Raw genomic sequence first — 16,932 nt, forward strand, 5'->3', positions numbered from 1 at the left:
ACATTCAATAGGTAACAGAAAGAAAAATAAATCCATAGGAATCATACATAAAACAATATAATTTTACATGTTCTTAAAACATATTTTTGTCTTAAGTGCTAGACCTAAGCATTTGCTCTGTATGACCAAGTTGTTTGGGTCTGTACATGTACATGCATATAATACAATTTCATTCATGTTTTATTCAAAAACAAAGAAACAAAGTTGCCTTTAATTCTGTTAGTAGCATAATAATAAATTTCACATTTTAGTATTTAAGATTTGTTATTTTAGTGATTGACATGTGTGTGTGTGTGTATGTGATTAACTTTATGAGATAAATTTCTCTGAATGCTGGTTGGTTAGAGATTACAGCATATAATTCTAAAATTTTCAGGGACATTCATATAAGCATTGTCCCAAACAACAGCACTCTATTTGCCAAAACTTCTCTCTTCTTCTTGAGGTTCATTGACTTCCTTTTAATTTATGAACACAGTTTGTTTTCTCCATATTATCATGTCTCTAACTGTTCTATCACTAGCTTGTTTGAGGCTTTTTCATTTAATATGTTTAGAGGCTTAACAAAAAAACATTAAAACTAGATATAAAAACCTTTGAGTAACATATGTCTGATAATCTAAACTATTCCCATTTACAATTCTATCTTTTTATGTGCCTATGTGTCTATACCACTGAACTTACCCATTGCCATGGATAATAAGGAATTATTAGTAATACTTTAATGATTTAATTTTTCTTAGGATTAGACAGAGGTAACAGAAGTAGAAACACTGCATACTAGTAAGAGCACCAGTGGAAGGGGAAGCCCATGATCCTGCTAAGACTGAACCCCCAGTGAACGTGATTGTTGGGGGGAGGGGGTAATGGGGGGAGGATGGGGAGGGGAACACCCATAAAGAAGGGGAGGGGGAGGGGTTAGGGGGATGTTTGCCCGGAAACCGGGAAAGGGAATTACAATTGAAATGTAAATAAGAAATACTAAAGTTAATAAAGATAAAAAAAAACACTGCATAGAATTTCATTAAAAATGTGATTAAGTAATATATGTGTTAAAATAATATATATATATGTTTGTGTATTTCTACTAATTAATATAAAGAGTCATTTGAAATTCAAAGGAGGAATTACTGAGATTTTTCCTAAGTTATTATATTTGCAAGTCATGCCATGAGTTACTCATTAATCCAATTTAATCCCTTTATTTTGTGTTCTTTCTGTTCCACCTGGTCTGCCCATTCCCAAACCTCTTTCTGCCATCCTTTCTGTTTTTATCTTTAGTTTTCCCCAATATGGATCGACTCCTCTGGAAGACAGTCCATTAAATGTGACCACTACCTACAAAGAGAAGAGGCATACTGGCAGTAACTCCTGTTCTATATAATTCTCTTTCAATCCTTACTTCATAATGACAGTGTTGGAGACCTTGGAACATGTGAAGATTACCTTTTTGCCACTGTGTCTGGAATTGTCTCTGTTGTTCTTTGGATGTCCACCAATTGGGAGATCCCAAAATCACAGTCCCCCTGAAGTAGTGATACCCTTGAGAATCACAGGCACTTATAGAAGTACCGAAGATCCAAGCTGGATCTCTTACAGCCTGCACTTTGGGGGCCAAAGACACATTGTCCACATGAAGGCCAAGAAGAAATTGGTATCCAGATCTCTCACTGTGTTCACCTACACTGACCAGGGTGCGCTTCTCGAAGACCAGCCTTTTGTCCAGAATGACTGCTATTACCATGGTTATGTGGAAGGGGATCCAAACTCCATGGTTACTCTTACTACTTGTTTAGGAAACATTCAAGGAATGCTGCAGACAAATGGAATCACTTATGAAATCAAGCCCAAAGTGGTTTCTGCCACATTTGAACATCTAGTTTATAAGATGGATATGGAGGACACAGAGTATACACCCACAGGGTGTAGACTAACCAAAGAAGAAATTGCAGAACAACTGAAGTTTCAAGAGAATGACAATTCCACTCTGATGCAAAGTTCTTATATAGGATGGTTGCTACACCAATGGTTTCTTGAATTAGCAATTGTGGTAGATCATGGAAGATTCATTTTCAGGAATAGTAATTCATCAATTGTGGAGATGGATGTAGTCATGGGAGTCAATTTAGTAGATGATATTTATCGCTCAATTAATCTTGATGTGGTTCTAATTGCAATAGAAATTTGGAATGCAGGAAACCCCTATAAAGTAACTACCACACACCATATGATGGAAAATTTCTGCAAATGGAAGCAATTCAGCTTCAATAAACGTGTGGTTCATGATTCCGCACATATTATTGTGAAGCAGGATTTTTGTGTTAATGATCTTACTGCATCATATTTTTCAGGGGTGTGTAATATTAATTTGAATTGTGGTTTAGAGTGCATTATGGATGATAGACTGGCTTCATTTAGGACATATATGACACATGAGATTGGTCATGTGCTGGGCATGATGAATGATGAAGGTAACTATTGTACATGTGGGAGAAATATATGCATAATGAACAAAAAGCTATCACCCTCAGATGCATTCAGCAACTGTAGTTATGAACAATTTTTAGAGACTACTTTTAGAAAAACTTGTTTACACAACTTCCCAAATCCAGAGACTATTATTACAAAGAAACGCTGTGGAAATGGAGTGATTGAAGATGAAGAGGAATGTGATTGTGGTTCCTTAAAATTGTGTGCCCAGGATGTATGTTGTTTAGAAAACTGCACTCTGGTATCTGGGGCAGCATGTGCTGCAGGAGAGTGTTGCCAAAACTGCAAATTTATGCCATCAGGCACAGTGTGTAGGGAACGTAACAATCCATGTGATCTCCCAGAGTGGTGCAATGGAACCTCTGGTGCATGCCCAGAAGATGTGTATGTGGAGGATGGGGTCTACTGTCAGGGCAGGAGTGTTTGCTTTCAAAAGAGATGTAATAGTCGTGATGAACAGTGCAGACAACTTTTTGGTGAAGGAGCCAAGAATGCAAATAAGAATTGCTACCTAGCAATGAACAGCAGAGGAGATCGCTTTGGTCACTGTGGTATGAAAAATACTAAGTACATACGATGTAATAAGCAAGATGCTCTGTGTGGGAGAGTGCAATGTGAGAATGTGACAGAAGTTCCTCGTTTGCACAACCATTCTACAGTGCATTCGACTCACATCAATGGCTTTAGCTGCTGGAGTACTGACTACCATTTTGGGATGAGTGTACCTGATATTGGTGATGTGAAGGATGGCACAGAATGTGGTTCAGACTTTTTGTGCTTAGAAAGCAAATGTGTCTTTATGCCACCCTGGGAGGAACTTTGTATGCCTACGTTCTGCAATAAGAGAGGCATATGCAACAATAAACATCACTGTCACTGCAACGAACATTGGGCCCCACCCAACTGCCTGAACAAGGGCTTTGGAGGCAGTATTGATAGTGGGCCCCCTCCCAAAAGACTAACGCAGCATGCGATTTTCATCATAGCAATTGTTTGGATTGCTATTTTTAGTTCATGTGCCTTCTTTTTACTTTGTCTTTTGTATTTAGAGAACAAAAAATATGAGCAAAGAAGGAAGCATTTAGCAGCTTTATCTGGGAAAATAAAACATAATGTTGAGAAGCCATACAAGAAAGAAGAGAAAATTACTGGGACAGAACTTAAGGAGCAAAAGCAAAATGTTGAGAAGTTATCTGAGGAGGAAGAAGAGAAAGATGTCAAAACTGAGGAAAAAGCAGAAGGTCCAAATGCTCTACAATAGAGAGATGGATGCTATAAAATATTGCCCCTTTGTAAACAATAGTAAAATATCCATACCTCGTGTCAGAAGTAATTGCAAAAAATGTAGAATTTAAACAAAATATATCCAGTCCTAGTGAAATGTCACATTATAATCTTTTCTGGTGTTCTAGTAGCAGAATGTGGCATATATCAGTGGCTATTGAAAGACCATCCCACAGATCTCTTGTATTTCAAAATCGTAAATGTATAACCATCAATAAAAATTCTTTTTAGCATACCCCCATTTTTCATTAATTTAAAATTTTAACTAGTTTATTCTTTGTAGAATTAGTCTGTGTATGTCTTCTGATCAAAGCACAGATAGTTGTTGGGATGTCTTTGATAATTTGTTGTCTCTCAATTAGAAATTTCTTTTCTTTCTTACATGAAGAAAAAAAATCACACTTGCTATTCTCTAGGTCTTCCTTCCACTTTTTGTTCATAGGAGTGCTACACAGAGATTGGTTATCTGAAGGATGAGTTGGTGGGAAATTTATGTCTACATTGCCCTGGCAACAGCTGTGGTTTTAAGTTTGTATATTATTATTGAAGTTGTTAACTTCAGACAAATGAAATTCAGCACAATTTCCTTGAACAAGGGAGGTTTCATGCATTATTCATACATTGAACCACAATAGAATGAATATGAAGTAAACTTTGCCCCTTGTCCATTTCTGTAAGACCCTTTCCATTCTTTTTAGAAATCTTGACACTACCTAAATATCCAATTTCTGGCCAATTTGTGTTATGTCTATTGTTACTAAATGCTCACAAGATATCAACACCTCCTACCTAACATAATATACGATCTGCTTTTGGTAGTAATATTCATGTACAAAAGGGATAGAAATGTAGTCATTTGCCTATCTGGATGTATAATAGTTACTATGTATCAAATACTTAAATGGTACTAGATACATTAAAATACTTCAAATGAAGATAAATAATATATATTCTTTCATTCTATTTTTATATTATGTGCATGGGTGTTTTGTCTATATGCTTGCATACCATGTGCATGCAGTGCCACTGAAGCCATTAGAGGGTTCTAAATTCCTGATAATAGAATTAGAGATCCTTGTGAGCCACTATATGAATACTGGAAAATGAACATAGATCCCCCTGAAAAAAACTCAGTGCACTTAACCATGGAAAGATCTCTTTGTCTTCCTAATGTAGATTTTTAAAACATGTGTTAGCTAAAATATTCTAGTCTAAAATTTTCATTTTTTATGAATTAGAATTTATAGCTTGTTTACATTGTCATTTTACAGTTCTTCATGGACTATATAAAGACAATAAACACTGACCTACACCAGAACCTGTTTACCAAAATTTTCATTAAAATTATAATAATCAAATGTTATCATCAATCCTAGAAACTTAAAAATGATCCCATAATGAAAAACAAACAAACAAACTGAAACAGTAATTTGACAGATATCACCTTCTCCATTAGAAAGTAAACTATTGGCACTCAAGCTGCAGGTTCCCGGTGGTCAAGACACAGCCCGGATCTGAAGAGACCTGGTCAACAGCTCCCTGCACCCAAATCCCGTGGAAGGGAGAGCTAAACCTTCACAGGGGCAGATGTGCCTGGGACTCCAGAAGTGACTACACTCTGCCCACATTTCTGACTCAAGAGGAAAACACCTAAAGCCATCTGGGACTCCTGTGCATAGGAGCCTGGGAAAAGGTGGGGCAGGACTTCTGGTTGTTGCCCTCACGGAGAGCACAAAAGCAGCCCCCAGGAGCAACTTCAGGCCCGGGACCACAGGAAAGACCAACTTTTCTGCTCCAAGTGACCTCCCTAGTGGACTCAGGACACACAGAGGCAAAATTCCTCTGGGACAGGACACTTCTGGTTTCTAGCTGGAGACCGAACCTCACTGATCCCGGCCCACAGGTCCCAAACCCCATGGGAGAGAAATCTCACCGCACAGACAGGTGGGCACTCCTGAGACTGCAGAGTGGGAGAGACCTCCAATACTGCACACTCTTGCCCACAACCCTGGCCCAAGAGGAAACTGTATAGGGCTCTGGGAACAAGAAGATAGGGGCACTCAAGCAACAGGTCCCGTGTGGTCTAGACACAGCCAGGATCTGAAGGGACCTGGTCAACCGCTCCCTGTACCCAAATCTCATGGGAGGGAGGGTTAAACCTTCAGAGGGGCAGACACGCCTGGGAAGCCAGAAGAGACTACACTCTCCCCACATTTCTGACTCCAGAGGAAAACACCTAACGCCATCTGGGACCCTTGTGCACAGGGACCCGGGAAAAGGCAGGGCAGGCCCTTCTGGTTGCCACCCTCATGGAGAGCTCAAAAGCAGCCCCCAGGAGCAACTTCAGGCCCAGGACCACAGGTAAGAACAACTTTTCTGCTCCAAGTGACCTGCCTGATGGACTCAGGACACATGCCCACAGGAACACCTGAAGAACAGTAGACAGGAAAGACTACACGCCTAAAAGCAGAACACTCTGTCCCCATATCTGGCTGAAAGAAAACAGGAAAACAGGTCTACAGCACTCCTGACACACAGGATTATGGGACGGTCTAGCCACTGTCAGAAATAGCAGAACAAGGTAACACCAGAGACAACCTGATGAGGAGAGGCAAGCACAGGAACCCAAGCAACAGAAACTAAGAATACATGGCATCATCAGAGCTCAATTCTCCCACCAAAGCAAACACACCAGAAAAGCAAGATCTTGATTTTAAATCACATTTGATCATGATGACAGAGGACTTCAAGAAAGACATAAACAACTCAATTAGAGAAATGCAGGAAAACATAAACAAGTAGAATCCTATAGAAAGGGATCACAAAAATCCCTGAAAGAATTCCAGGAAAACACAATCAAACAGGTGAAAGAATTAAAAATGGAAGTAGAAGCAATGAAAAAAAGCACAAAGGGAAACAAGCCCTGATATAGAAAACCAAAGGAAGAGACAAGGAGCCGTAGGTACAAGCATCACCAAGAGAATACAAGATAGAAGAGAGAATCTCAGGAGCAGAAGATTCCATAGAAATCATCAACACAACTGTCAAAGATAATGTAAAACGGAAAAAGCTACTGGTCCAAAACATACAGGAAATCCAGGACTCAATAAGAAGAACAAACCTAAGGATAACAGGTACAGAAGAGAGTGAAGCCTCCCAGCTGAAAGGACCAGTAAATATCTTCAACAAAATCATAGAAGAAAACTTCCCTAACATAAAGAAAGAGATGCCCATGAACATACAAAAAGCCTATGGATCTCCAAATAGATTGGACCAGAAGAGAAACTCCTCGCGTCACATAATAGTGAAAACACCAAATACACAAAACAAAGAAAGAATATTAAAAGCAGTAAGGGAAAAAGGTCAAGTAACATAAATGCAGACCTATTAGAATTACACCAGACTTTTCACCAGACTATGAAAGCGAGAAGATCCTGGACAGATGTCATACAGACACTAAGAAAACACAAATGCCAGCCCGGGTTACTGTATCATGCAAAATGCTCAATTAACATAGATGGAGAAACCAAGATATTCCATGACAAAACCAAATTTACACAATATCTTTCTATAAATCCAGCCCTACAAAGGATAATAAATGGTAAATCCCAACATAAGGAGGCAAGCTACACCCTAGCAAAAGCAAGAAACTAATTGTCTTGGCAACAAAACAAAGAGAAGAAAAGCACAAAAACATCTCACATCCATATACAAATATAACATAATAAAATACATGATTATCACCCTGTACAAAGCTTAAGTCCAAGTGGATCAAGGACATCCACATCAAACCAGATACACTCAAACTAATAGAAGAAAAAGTGGGGAAGCATCTCGAACACATGGACACTGGAGAAAATTTCCTGAACAAAACACCAATGGCTTATGCTCTAAGATCAAGAATCAACAAATGGGATCTCATAAAACTGCAAAGCTTCTGTAAGGCAAAGGACACTGTGGTTAGGACAAAACCACAACCAACAGATTGGGGAAAGATGTTTACCAATCCTACAACTGATAGAGGGCTTACATCCAAAATATACAAAGAACTCAAGAAGTTAGACTGCAGGGAGACAAATAACCCTATTAAAAAATGGGGATCAGAGCTAAGCAAAGAATTCATATCTGAGGAATGCCGAATGGCTGAGAAACACCTAAAGAAATGTTCAACATCTTTAGTCATAAGGGAAATGCAAATCAAAACAACCCTGAGATTTCACCTCACACCAGTGAGAATGGCTAAGATCAAAATCTCAGGTGACAGCAAATGCTGGCGAGGATGGGGAGAAAGAGGAACACTCCTCCATTGTTGGTGGGATTACAGACTGGTACAACCATTCTGGAAATCAGTCTAGAGGATCCTCAGAAAATTGGACATTGAACTACCTGAGGACCCAGCTATACCTCTCTTGGGCATATACCCAAAAGGTGCCCCAACATATAACAAAAACACATGCTCCATTATGTTCATAGCAGCCTTATTTATAATAGCCAGAAGCTGGAAAGAACCCAGATGCCCTTCAACAGAGGAATGGATACAGAAAATGTGATACATCTACACAATGGAATATTTCTCAGCTATCAAAAACAATGACTTTATGAAATTCATAGGCAAATGGATGGAACTGGAAAATATCATCCTGAGTGAGGTAACCCAATCACAGAAAAACACACATGCTATGCACTCATTGATAGTGGATATTAGCCCAAATGCTCGAATTACCCTAGATGCACAGAACACATGAAACTCAAGAAGGATGACCAAAATGTGAATACTTCACTCCTTCTTTAAAAGGGAAAAAGAATAACCTTGGGAGGAGATATGGAGGCAAAGTTTAGAACAGAGGCAGAAGGAACACCCATTCAGAGCCTGCCCCACTTGTGGCCCATACATATACAGCCACCAAACTAGATAAGATGGATGAAGCAAAGAAGTGCAGGCTGGCAGGAACCGGATGTAGATCTCTCCTGAGAGACACACCCAGAATACAGCAAATACATAGGTGAATGCCAGCAGCAAACCACTGAACTGAGAACAGGACCCCCGTTGAAGGAATCAGAGAAAGGCCTGGAAGAGCTTAAAGGGACTCGAGACCCCATATGAACAACAATGCCAACCAACCAGAGCTTCCAGGGACTAAGCCACTACCCAAAGACTATACATGGACTGACCCTGGCCTCCAACCTCATAGGTAGCAATGAATATCCTAGTAAGAGCACCAGTGGAAGGGGAAGCCCTTGGTCCTGCTAAGACTGAACCCTCAGTGAATGTGATTGTTGTGGGAGGGTGGTAATGGGGGAGGATGGGGAGAGGAACACCCATATAAAAGGGGAGTGGGATGGGTTAGGGGGATGTTGGCCTGGAAACTGGGAAAGGGAATAACAATCGAAATGTAAATAAGAAATACCCAAGTTAATAAAGATGAAAAAAATGAAGCTAAAAAAAGTAAACTATTGACATATTTAAAACCATAATATTTAATAGATTATATTTTCAGAAAACTGTTAAGTCACACTCCTCTGACATATTACCATTGGATAAAATAAAGTTTTACCACATTACTGACTTATCCAAATTCCTCTATTCTTATAAACATCCAATTTGCTTTCTTGAGAAATCTATTTAAAAGGCTGCCAACTTAAATCAATGAATTTACTGTGGATGCATAATATTATGGTATGTTCTTACTCCTGCATTTTAACATTAAGTTATAAATCATGTTTGTGTGTTTGTGTGTATATGTATGTGTGTGTATATGTGTGTGTGTGTGTGTGTGTGTGTGTGTGTGTGTGTGTGTACTACTTCTGTGCCTAGTACCTGCAGAGGCTAAATGAGGGCATTGGATTCCCTTGGAACTAGAGTTACAATCGGTTGCAAGCTGTTATGTGGGTGCTGGGAATTGAACCTGAATCCTCTAAACAGCCCCAAGTTTTTCTATATACTTTAACTTGAAGAACCATATTGAAATTTCAACAAATAAATAAACATATGTAGTTTTTACTTAAAACTTTTAAACCTATAAATAATAGATCTCTCCTAAATTATTAGACAAACTTAATTAAGCTATACTTTTCATGTTGTGATGATTATTATATCATATCAGATGAATATAACTGGCATTCTTATAAAAGCTACAATATAAAGTACAGTCTACTTTTTATTGATGACATTCCTAATATTAAAATTACTCTTATTAAATACAATATAAGTAAATGACATTTCAGTTAATATACTTTGTATTATGCATGTTAATTGAACATATCAGAAACATTTTATTTTATCTTCTAAGTTTCAAAGTCAAGTTAAATAAACCAATATTACTTACCTTACATCTAATTTCTGTGTATGAATATTTATATAACTATTATAATCTTAGTGAATTCATATCTTTTCTGCAAATACTCGAGATAAATCTATCAGTCAATCATATAGACATTATTGAGAGTAGAGTTCAGAATAAAATAATGGTCATTCCAGACTTACATTTTCCTCAAATGAAGCAGCTATAATACCATTTCCCAATATTTATGAAAATTACAGCAAAGTTTGTTTAGAGTGTTATAAAATCAAAATTTAATCAAACCAAGGTAAAACATGTTGAGCTATGAATAAGAGGTCACACATGCATGCACACACACAGAAACAGACACACAGAAACACACATATGTACATATACAGAGAGACATAATAATACTTATTGATAAAAATATTAAGAATGTAGAAGGCTGCATATGAATGAGTTAAAGAAAGGAAAGGAGAGGAACATTCAAGTTGGACAAGGTATAGTTTAAAGTCAAGTGGGTGCAAACCAATGATGAGTGTGATGAATAAGAATTATCTGCATGTCTGCAGTTCTAATAGTTTGTAAAAACAATCAAGCTTCCTAAGGGACACAGTTAAATAGTGCTTCATGAGCACAATTATTAAAGTTTATATTCCTCCAGGCACAAAGGAAAGCACTGGGAGAGTTATTCACCTACAGAACAGACCCAAGAGAGCCACATAGATGCAGAGAGCAACTAGATAATAGGCTTTAGCAGAAATTCAGGTGAGTGAAAATTGATGTTTCCCAAGGTGGATTGAAATGTGAAGATGGATTGTGATAGAGCATAGTGACAGAACTGTATCTGTCTGTGTTGAAAAAACTATTAAGACTAAAATGTATATATATGTATATATATGTGTGTATATATGTATATAAAATGTATATATATACATATATATACACATATGTATGTTATGTTTCATGACCCTCAATGAGATAGGGAATATGGAGTGAGATATAAATCTTTATTTAACTAACCAAATTACTATGTCTCACAAGAGGATATATTCAGTAGGAACCTTGAGCTCTGTCTAGGCTGCTTAACTGAAGAACGTTTGGGTATGAGGGTCTCATAGTTTAACTACATTTTTCCGAGTTCTAGGCAAGTAGATGCTGCTATATAAAAGTGGGTAACTGCCATAGTATTTTCTCCCAAGCATTTTGAGCAACAGGTTAAGTAAAGGAGTAATCAGGTATGTTCAGAGATTTCCTGGGTGTGCATTGTAGTGCATTGATATTTCACAGGGAAGAGTCCCAGGAAATGAATTTCTTGTGTACATAAAGAATATTAAGAATGGGATGTATTATCTGGTATAAATTTAGAAAGAGAAGATGAGAGAGAAAAAATTGAGACTTTCGTCTTTTACTTATGAACATGACAGTACATGGTAGAATAAGGAGAGCTAGCTATTTGACACTTAGACATGATGTCATCGGCACATGTACTGAGTCATGTTCATAGCTATCTTGGGATATATGCTGTTTGAAGACAGGTTAGACACACCTGCCTCAGAGGATATAAGGGAAATCACATTATTTCACTTACTTTATAGAGGCTAGGTTTGCCTGTGGAACAGAAGAGATTGATGGGGAGGACAGACAGGCCCTCATGTGAGTTACTCTGTACTACATTGTATAGCCTGTCTTCTCTGTAAAATCTCATTGAAATTTCCTATCCCATTCCCACTCTACTACATTCCTTCAATACCTCTCATGTCCAATACCTTACATGTCAATACCTTACATGTCACCTTAAAATAATATTTTATCTTTTAAATAATTTGGAAAATCTATTTTGTTTATATTGAACATGTGCACACCATTTTCTTGTCAGCCTTCCTGAAACAATACTCCAACAACTATTAAAACAGAAATCATAATGTATTATTACATGTAATGTTAGTATGATTTAAAGTCTATAAAAGGATATACAAAGATTATACCATTGTGCAATTTTATATAAGAAACTAATATAAATGATTTTGATATTTCAAGGGTCCTGTAATTAGTTCCTTTTATACCTGTAGAGAATAACATTAGTTTTATGCTTCCTTTATTGTAAAGACAAGAGAGAGGGTTCAGTAGCTATAACAGAGTCCCCATAACACATAAAATCTAAAACGTCTTATATATGGTCATACATAGAAACAGCTTGCCATCCTTTGTTTTGGAGAAATGGAGTGTGTTTATTGGCAGCTCTGCAGCTTCATCATTAAGATTATTAGCATAAGTGAGACTTTTTTTCTCTCTTAACACATTTTCTTAGATAGGTTTACATGTGTAGTTTAGGGAAGATGAGTTAAATAAGGGTTATAATATTACCATGTCAGTGAATAAAAGAAAATAGTTCAAAGTAACTGAAGATTGAAATTAGTATGACTGTAATAATGGAGGAAGCAGGATGAGGCCAGCGCATTACCAATAGGATACAGATTATATGGTAGGACCTCGAAGGATATGAGAGCAATAAGGTATTTCTTTGGCTTCAGTATAGTAAATAACCTCAAAACGTGGATGCAAGTTAAAAAGGGGTGCCTAAAATTTAGCTTATGTGCGGTTTGCAGTGGTTAGGAAGTATAAGCTTTAGAGGTTTAAATACGTAGGTGGAAGGAAGGCCAAAATTACTGTAAGAGAAAATGTTATGTCTCCTGTGTACTACGTGTCAAGGTCATATTAATATTAGTACCCTTGGCTTGGCCCAGCAAATACCTCTTTGACTTTAAGCAAGAACATTACATTTACATAAAAAAAGAAGAGTTTTATCTAGAAGTGTCTGAAAGCCACCTGGTGATTCATGGGTATGAGATAAAGAACAGTACAAATCTAAGTGAGAAAATTCTTAAAACCAAGTGCCAATCTTTACAAATAACACAATGCTATGTGAAAAGGTGTGTTTTTAAAATCAGCTGTATCTATTTTACGTTTCAGGTGGCTTGGAAAGCAAAATTATTTCACAGCCATAAAGACCTTTCAGGAAAATTACTGCCTTATTATGCTTCATTCACATGGTAAGAACACTCAGTTCTTCCTTCAAAATGTTATTGTGTTTGATTTCAAAGGCTTGGCCTCATCATATTAAAAATAAAACTTTAAAGGAGGATGATGAATGCAGTAATCATTTTTCAACAGTGCATCCATAAAAAGCAGATGTAGAATAATTTCAATGGCAAGTAAGTCTGAGTTGTGTCTGCTGGGTCACTGGAGGGAGAACTCTGAATGGGAAAATAAATCCTATTTAGATGACTTTGGCTGACATAATCTAGTAGACAGTTCAAACTTTCTTTTCAGTCCTTGAATAACAGATAATTTTTAACATATTTATTGTCTTGAGAAATCATTTTCCTTTATATGTTGAAAAGCTAGGATGATATCTTCTTGGTAGAGTGTGTGTGGATATATACATGTATATATGTATATATGTGTGTATGTATGTGTGTATATGTATATATGTATATATGTGTGTGTATATGTGTATATATGTATATGTATATATGTATATGCAAGCAAAATTAGAAAAGCACATGTACATAAACTTACATAGACAAATTTCTCTAAGAATGAATGTTAAACTTTAATTTTTTTCAAAAGACCAAGTGGGAAATAATTCATGCTTATTTAATAGAAAACATGAAAATACCTCCTATGTATCATTGGGTATATGCACAGATTTGAAAACTTGTGGGTTGATGTCTATATGAAGGTTAGGGCAGGCAAAAGATAAGGCAAGGCCTGTGACTGGGCAGTGAAAAAGAAAGGCAGACTGAGCCTTTTAGAGATGTGATAGAGAGTATGAAAGAGGGACAAGGAAGGAACATGGAGGAAGAGAAGGACAACCCAGACCTATGTGGCTTTAAATAGCCACAGGGGGCTATGAATATCTTATAAGGGATGGGTAATTACAGGGTAATTTGTCTTATCTAGGTGGGTAGTTTATATCAATATCAATTGGCTATGAGTTTATTGTGTGGACATTTTGTGGGGTGAGAATTTACTGCCATAAATCTCATTGGTAAATTACAAGTCTTTAGAGTTTTGATTTTACGGAGTTATAGGAATTTGTGACAGCTCAGATGGAAAATTCTGCTTTAATATCTCCTGCTATGTCCCTGGAAGCTCTGGTTGGTGGGCATTGTTGTTCATATGGTGTCTCAAGCCCCTTCAAGCTCTTTCAGTCCTTTCTCTGATTCCTTCAATGGGGTCCCGTTCTCAGTTCAGTGGTTTGCTGCTGGCATTCGCCTCTGTATTTGCCGTATTTTGGCTGTATCTCTAAGGAGAGATCTACATCCGGTTCCTGTCAAACTGCACTTCTTTGCTTCATCCATCTTATCTAGTTTGGTGGCTGTATATGTATGGGCCACATGTGGGGCAGGCTCTGAATGGATGTTCCTTCTGCCTCTGTTCTAAGCCACTACCCAAAGACTATTCATGGACTGACCCTGGGCTCTAACTGCATAGGTAGCAATGAATAGCCTAGTAAGAGCACCAGTGCTTCCAGGAAGCCCTTGGTCCTGCCAGGACTGAGGCCCCAGTGAACGTGATTGTTGGGGGGAGGGTGGTAATGGGGGAGAATGGGGAGGGGAACACCCATATAAAAGGGGAGTGGGAGGGGTTAGGGGGATGTTGGCCAGGAAACCAGGAAAGGGTATAACAATCGAAATGTAAATAAGATATATCCAAGTTAATAAAGATGGAAAAAAATTAAATCAAGGGCTAGGGTCAAGGAACATATTATTAGCTTTGAAGGTAATACAATTTACTCTAGTCTCTGTGTATATGTTATTGACTATGAAAAATGTGTTATTAATATTAGAATATTAATACATTAAAAAATTTCCTTCTCAGTAAACTAGCAAATTAGTTAAAATAACTATGTTCTTCAGGTAACTTATATACATTTTTTTCCAACAAAAAAGCAATAGACACACTAGGTCATATCAAAACAGAGCAAAACAAGGCATATAAAAAAGATAACATCCTGCTTACAATCCCAGAACCACAGGGATAGACCCAAGGCCCATGAGTTCCCAGCTGATGGGGTAGACATAGTAACAAGCTAGCCTCTACTATGCAAACTACCTTTCAACTAAACCAAAGGGAAAGGAAACAAAAAAGAAAAAAAAGAAAAAGAAAACCAACCTAAAGAATATGATATTTATGGAGCATCCTAAGTAAATTTCACGAAGAACTTTCTGTCCTACACTGTAGTCTCTTCTTTGAATCCTTGATAATAGTTCAGTTTTTCAATTTTTTCATTTTTTATTTCATTCATTTTCTATGACACTTTCATATATCAAGAAAAATCTCACAGCTTATTCATGTACATGTCAAGATATTGTTGAGAACATCAACAGAATCGGCCAGAATAGTTAATTAATTAATAATTTATTAATTATTTTCCTCTTAAAATTCTTTTTTAGTTTTAAAGAATAAAAAATTTTTGAACAATGATAGAAATCCTAAAATCTATTTTCATGCTAAGAAATTAATAATATATGCTGGTAATGGCTGTTTATATTTGAACTAGTAAAATTTTATACAGATTTTCATCCAGTAATTTAAAATGTTATATTATCTGAATAGTTTTCAAAATATGTTGAAGTGTTTCTCTGATGCTATAGTATAAATCAAATTTTATTAATATGACTTTAAGCTATACATTTGCTTAAAATAAATGTAAATTTTAAATTTTAGTTTGTTAAGACAAAAATAAATACTTGCTTTTCCAGAAATTGTTTTCTAACTTTTATGTAAGTATACATTATAAATTTGATGTAATGATGGCCTGAACATATTTTATTATTAAAACTAGTAATTTTGTTAGGATTAAAATTAACTACATTTCGATATTTTTTAAAGATATGTTTTGCAGGTTTTTTTTTTTTTTATAAAAAATACAAGGATGCTCCATTAAAAAAAAATACTAGTTAAAAAAAGAGGCCATGAGATCACATAGAAATTATTGCATAAGCAGTACCCCCTTTTTTGAAATTTTTCTGTACTCATATTCAACCATGGTCCAAATAATTCTACCAAATTTCAATAAATCATAAATCTTGTTATAAGTATTGTGATGATCTGCATTCTACTCTGAAACACCCATTTGTCCAGTGTATCCACAGTCTATATCTTACCCATTGGTCCAGTGTATCCACAGTCTATATCTTACCCATTGGTCCAGCACATTCACAGTATATATATCACTTTTTGTCTAGTGTATGCACAATATAGATACTACCCATTTTCCCAGTAAATCCACAATGTACACGCTAATCATTTGTCCAATGTATCCACAGTGCACATAGTACACACTTTTCTAGTGAATTTACAGTGTACATACTATTCATTTGTCCACTGAATCAACAGTGTATATACTACCAATGATCCAGCAGTTGATGGAGAGTGACCCAATCCAGACTTATGAGGCAAAAGAGAGAAATTATATTTTAATTAATATACTGCTATACCTGTCCTTTTACTTTTATTTTTCTAATATTTTACTGTATATAACAGTATGATAGATATATGTATATGAATTATAAATGTGTATAAGGCTCAGTATTCTACAATTTCAAATATCCATTGAAAATTTTGGAACAGATTCCCCAAGGGATAAAGTAAAAACAGTGTATTATGAAAGTTCTTTTCATACAGATATTTGTAAAAACAATTTACCTTATTGCTATACTAAAATTAATATACCCTGGAAGATGTAAAATTCTAAGTACATTTAATAGAATTCATTGAGGAATGACTTTTTTATTTTCTTAAAATTTATTTTAAATATAATTAAAGCACTTGTACAGATGTGCTTTCAATACTACACATGTTGCTA

General features: G+C 36.4%; 1 protein-coding gene across 1 annotated transcript; it reads left to right on the forward strand.

Moving 5' to 3' along the window:
• Positions 1-1,408: 1,408 nt before the first annotated feature.
• Adam29 (ADAM metallopeptidase domain 29) lies at positions 1,409-3,751 on the forward strand. The gene has a single exon (XM_032919416.1). The coding sequence runs from the start codon at positions 1,409-1,411 to the stop codon at positions 3,749-3,751; it is 2,343 nt and encodes a 780-aa protein (XP_032775307.1).
• Positions 3,752-16,932: the final 13,181 nt, after the last annotated feature.

Source organism: Rattus rattus, chromosome 13, assembly GCF_011064425.1.
Source record: "Rattus rattus isolate New Zealand chromosome 13, Rrattus_CSIRO_v1, whole genome shotgun sequence".
In the NCBI taxonomy this organism is placed as follows: domain Eukaryota; kingdom Metazoa; phylum Chordata; class Mammalia; order Rodentia; family Muridae; genus Rattus; species Rattus rattus.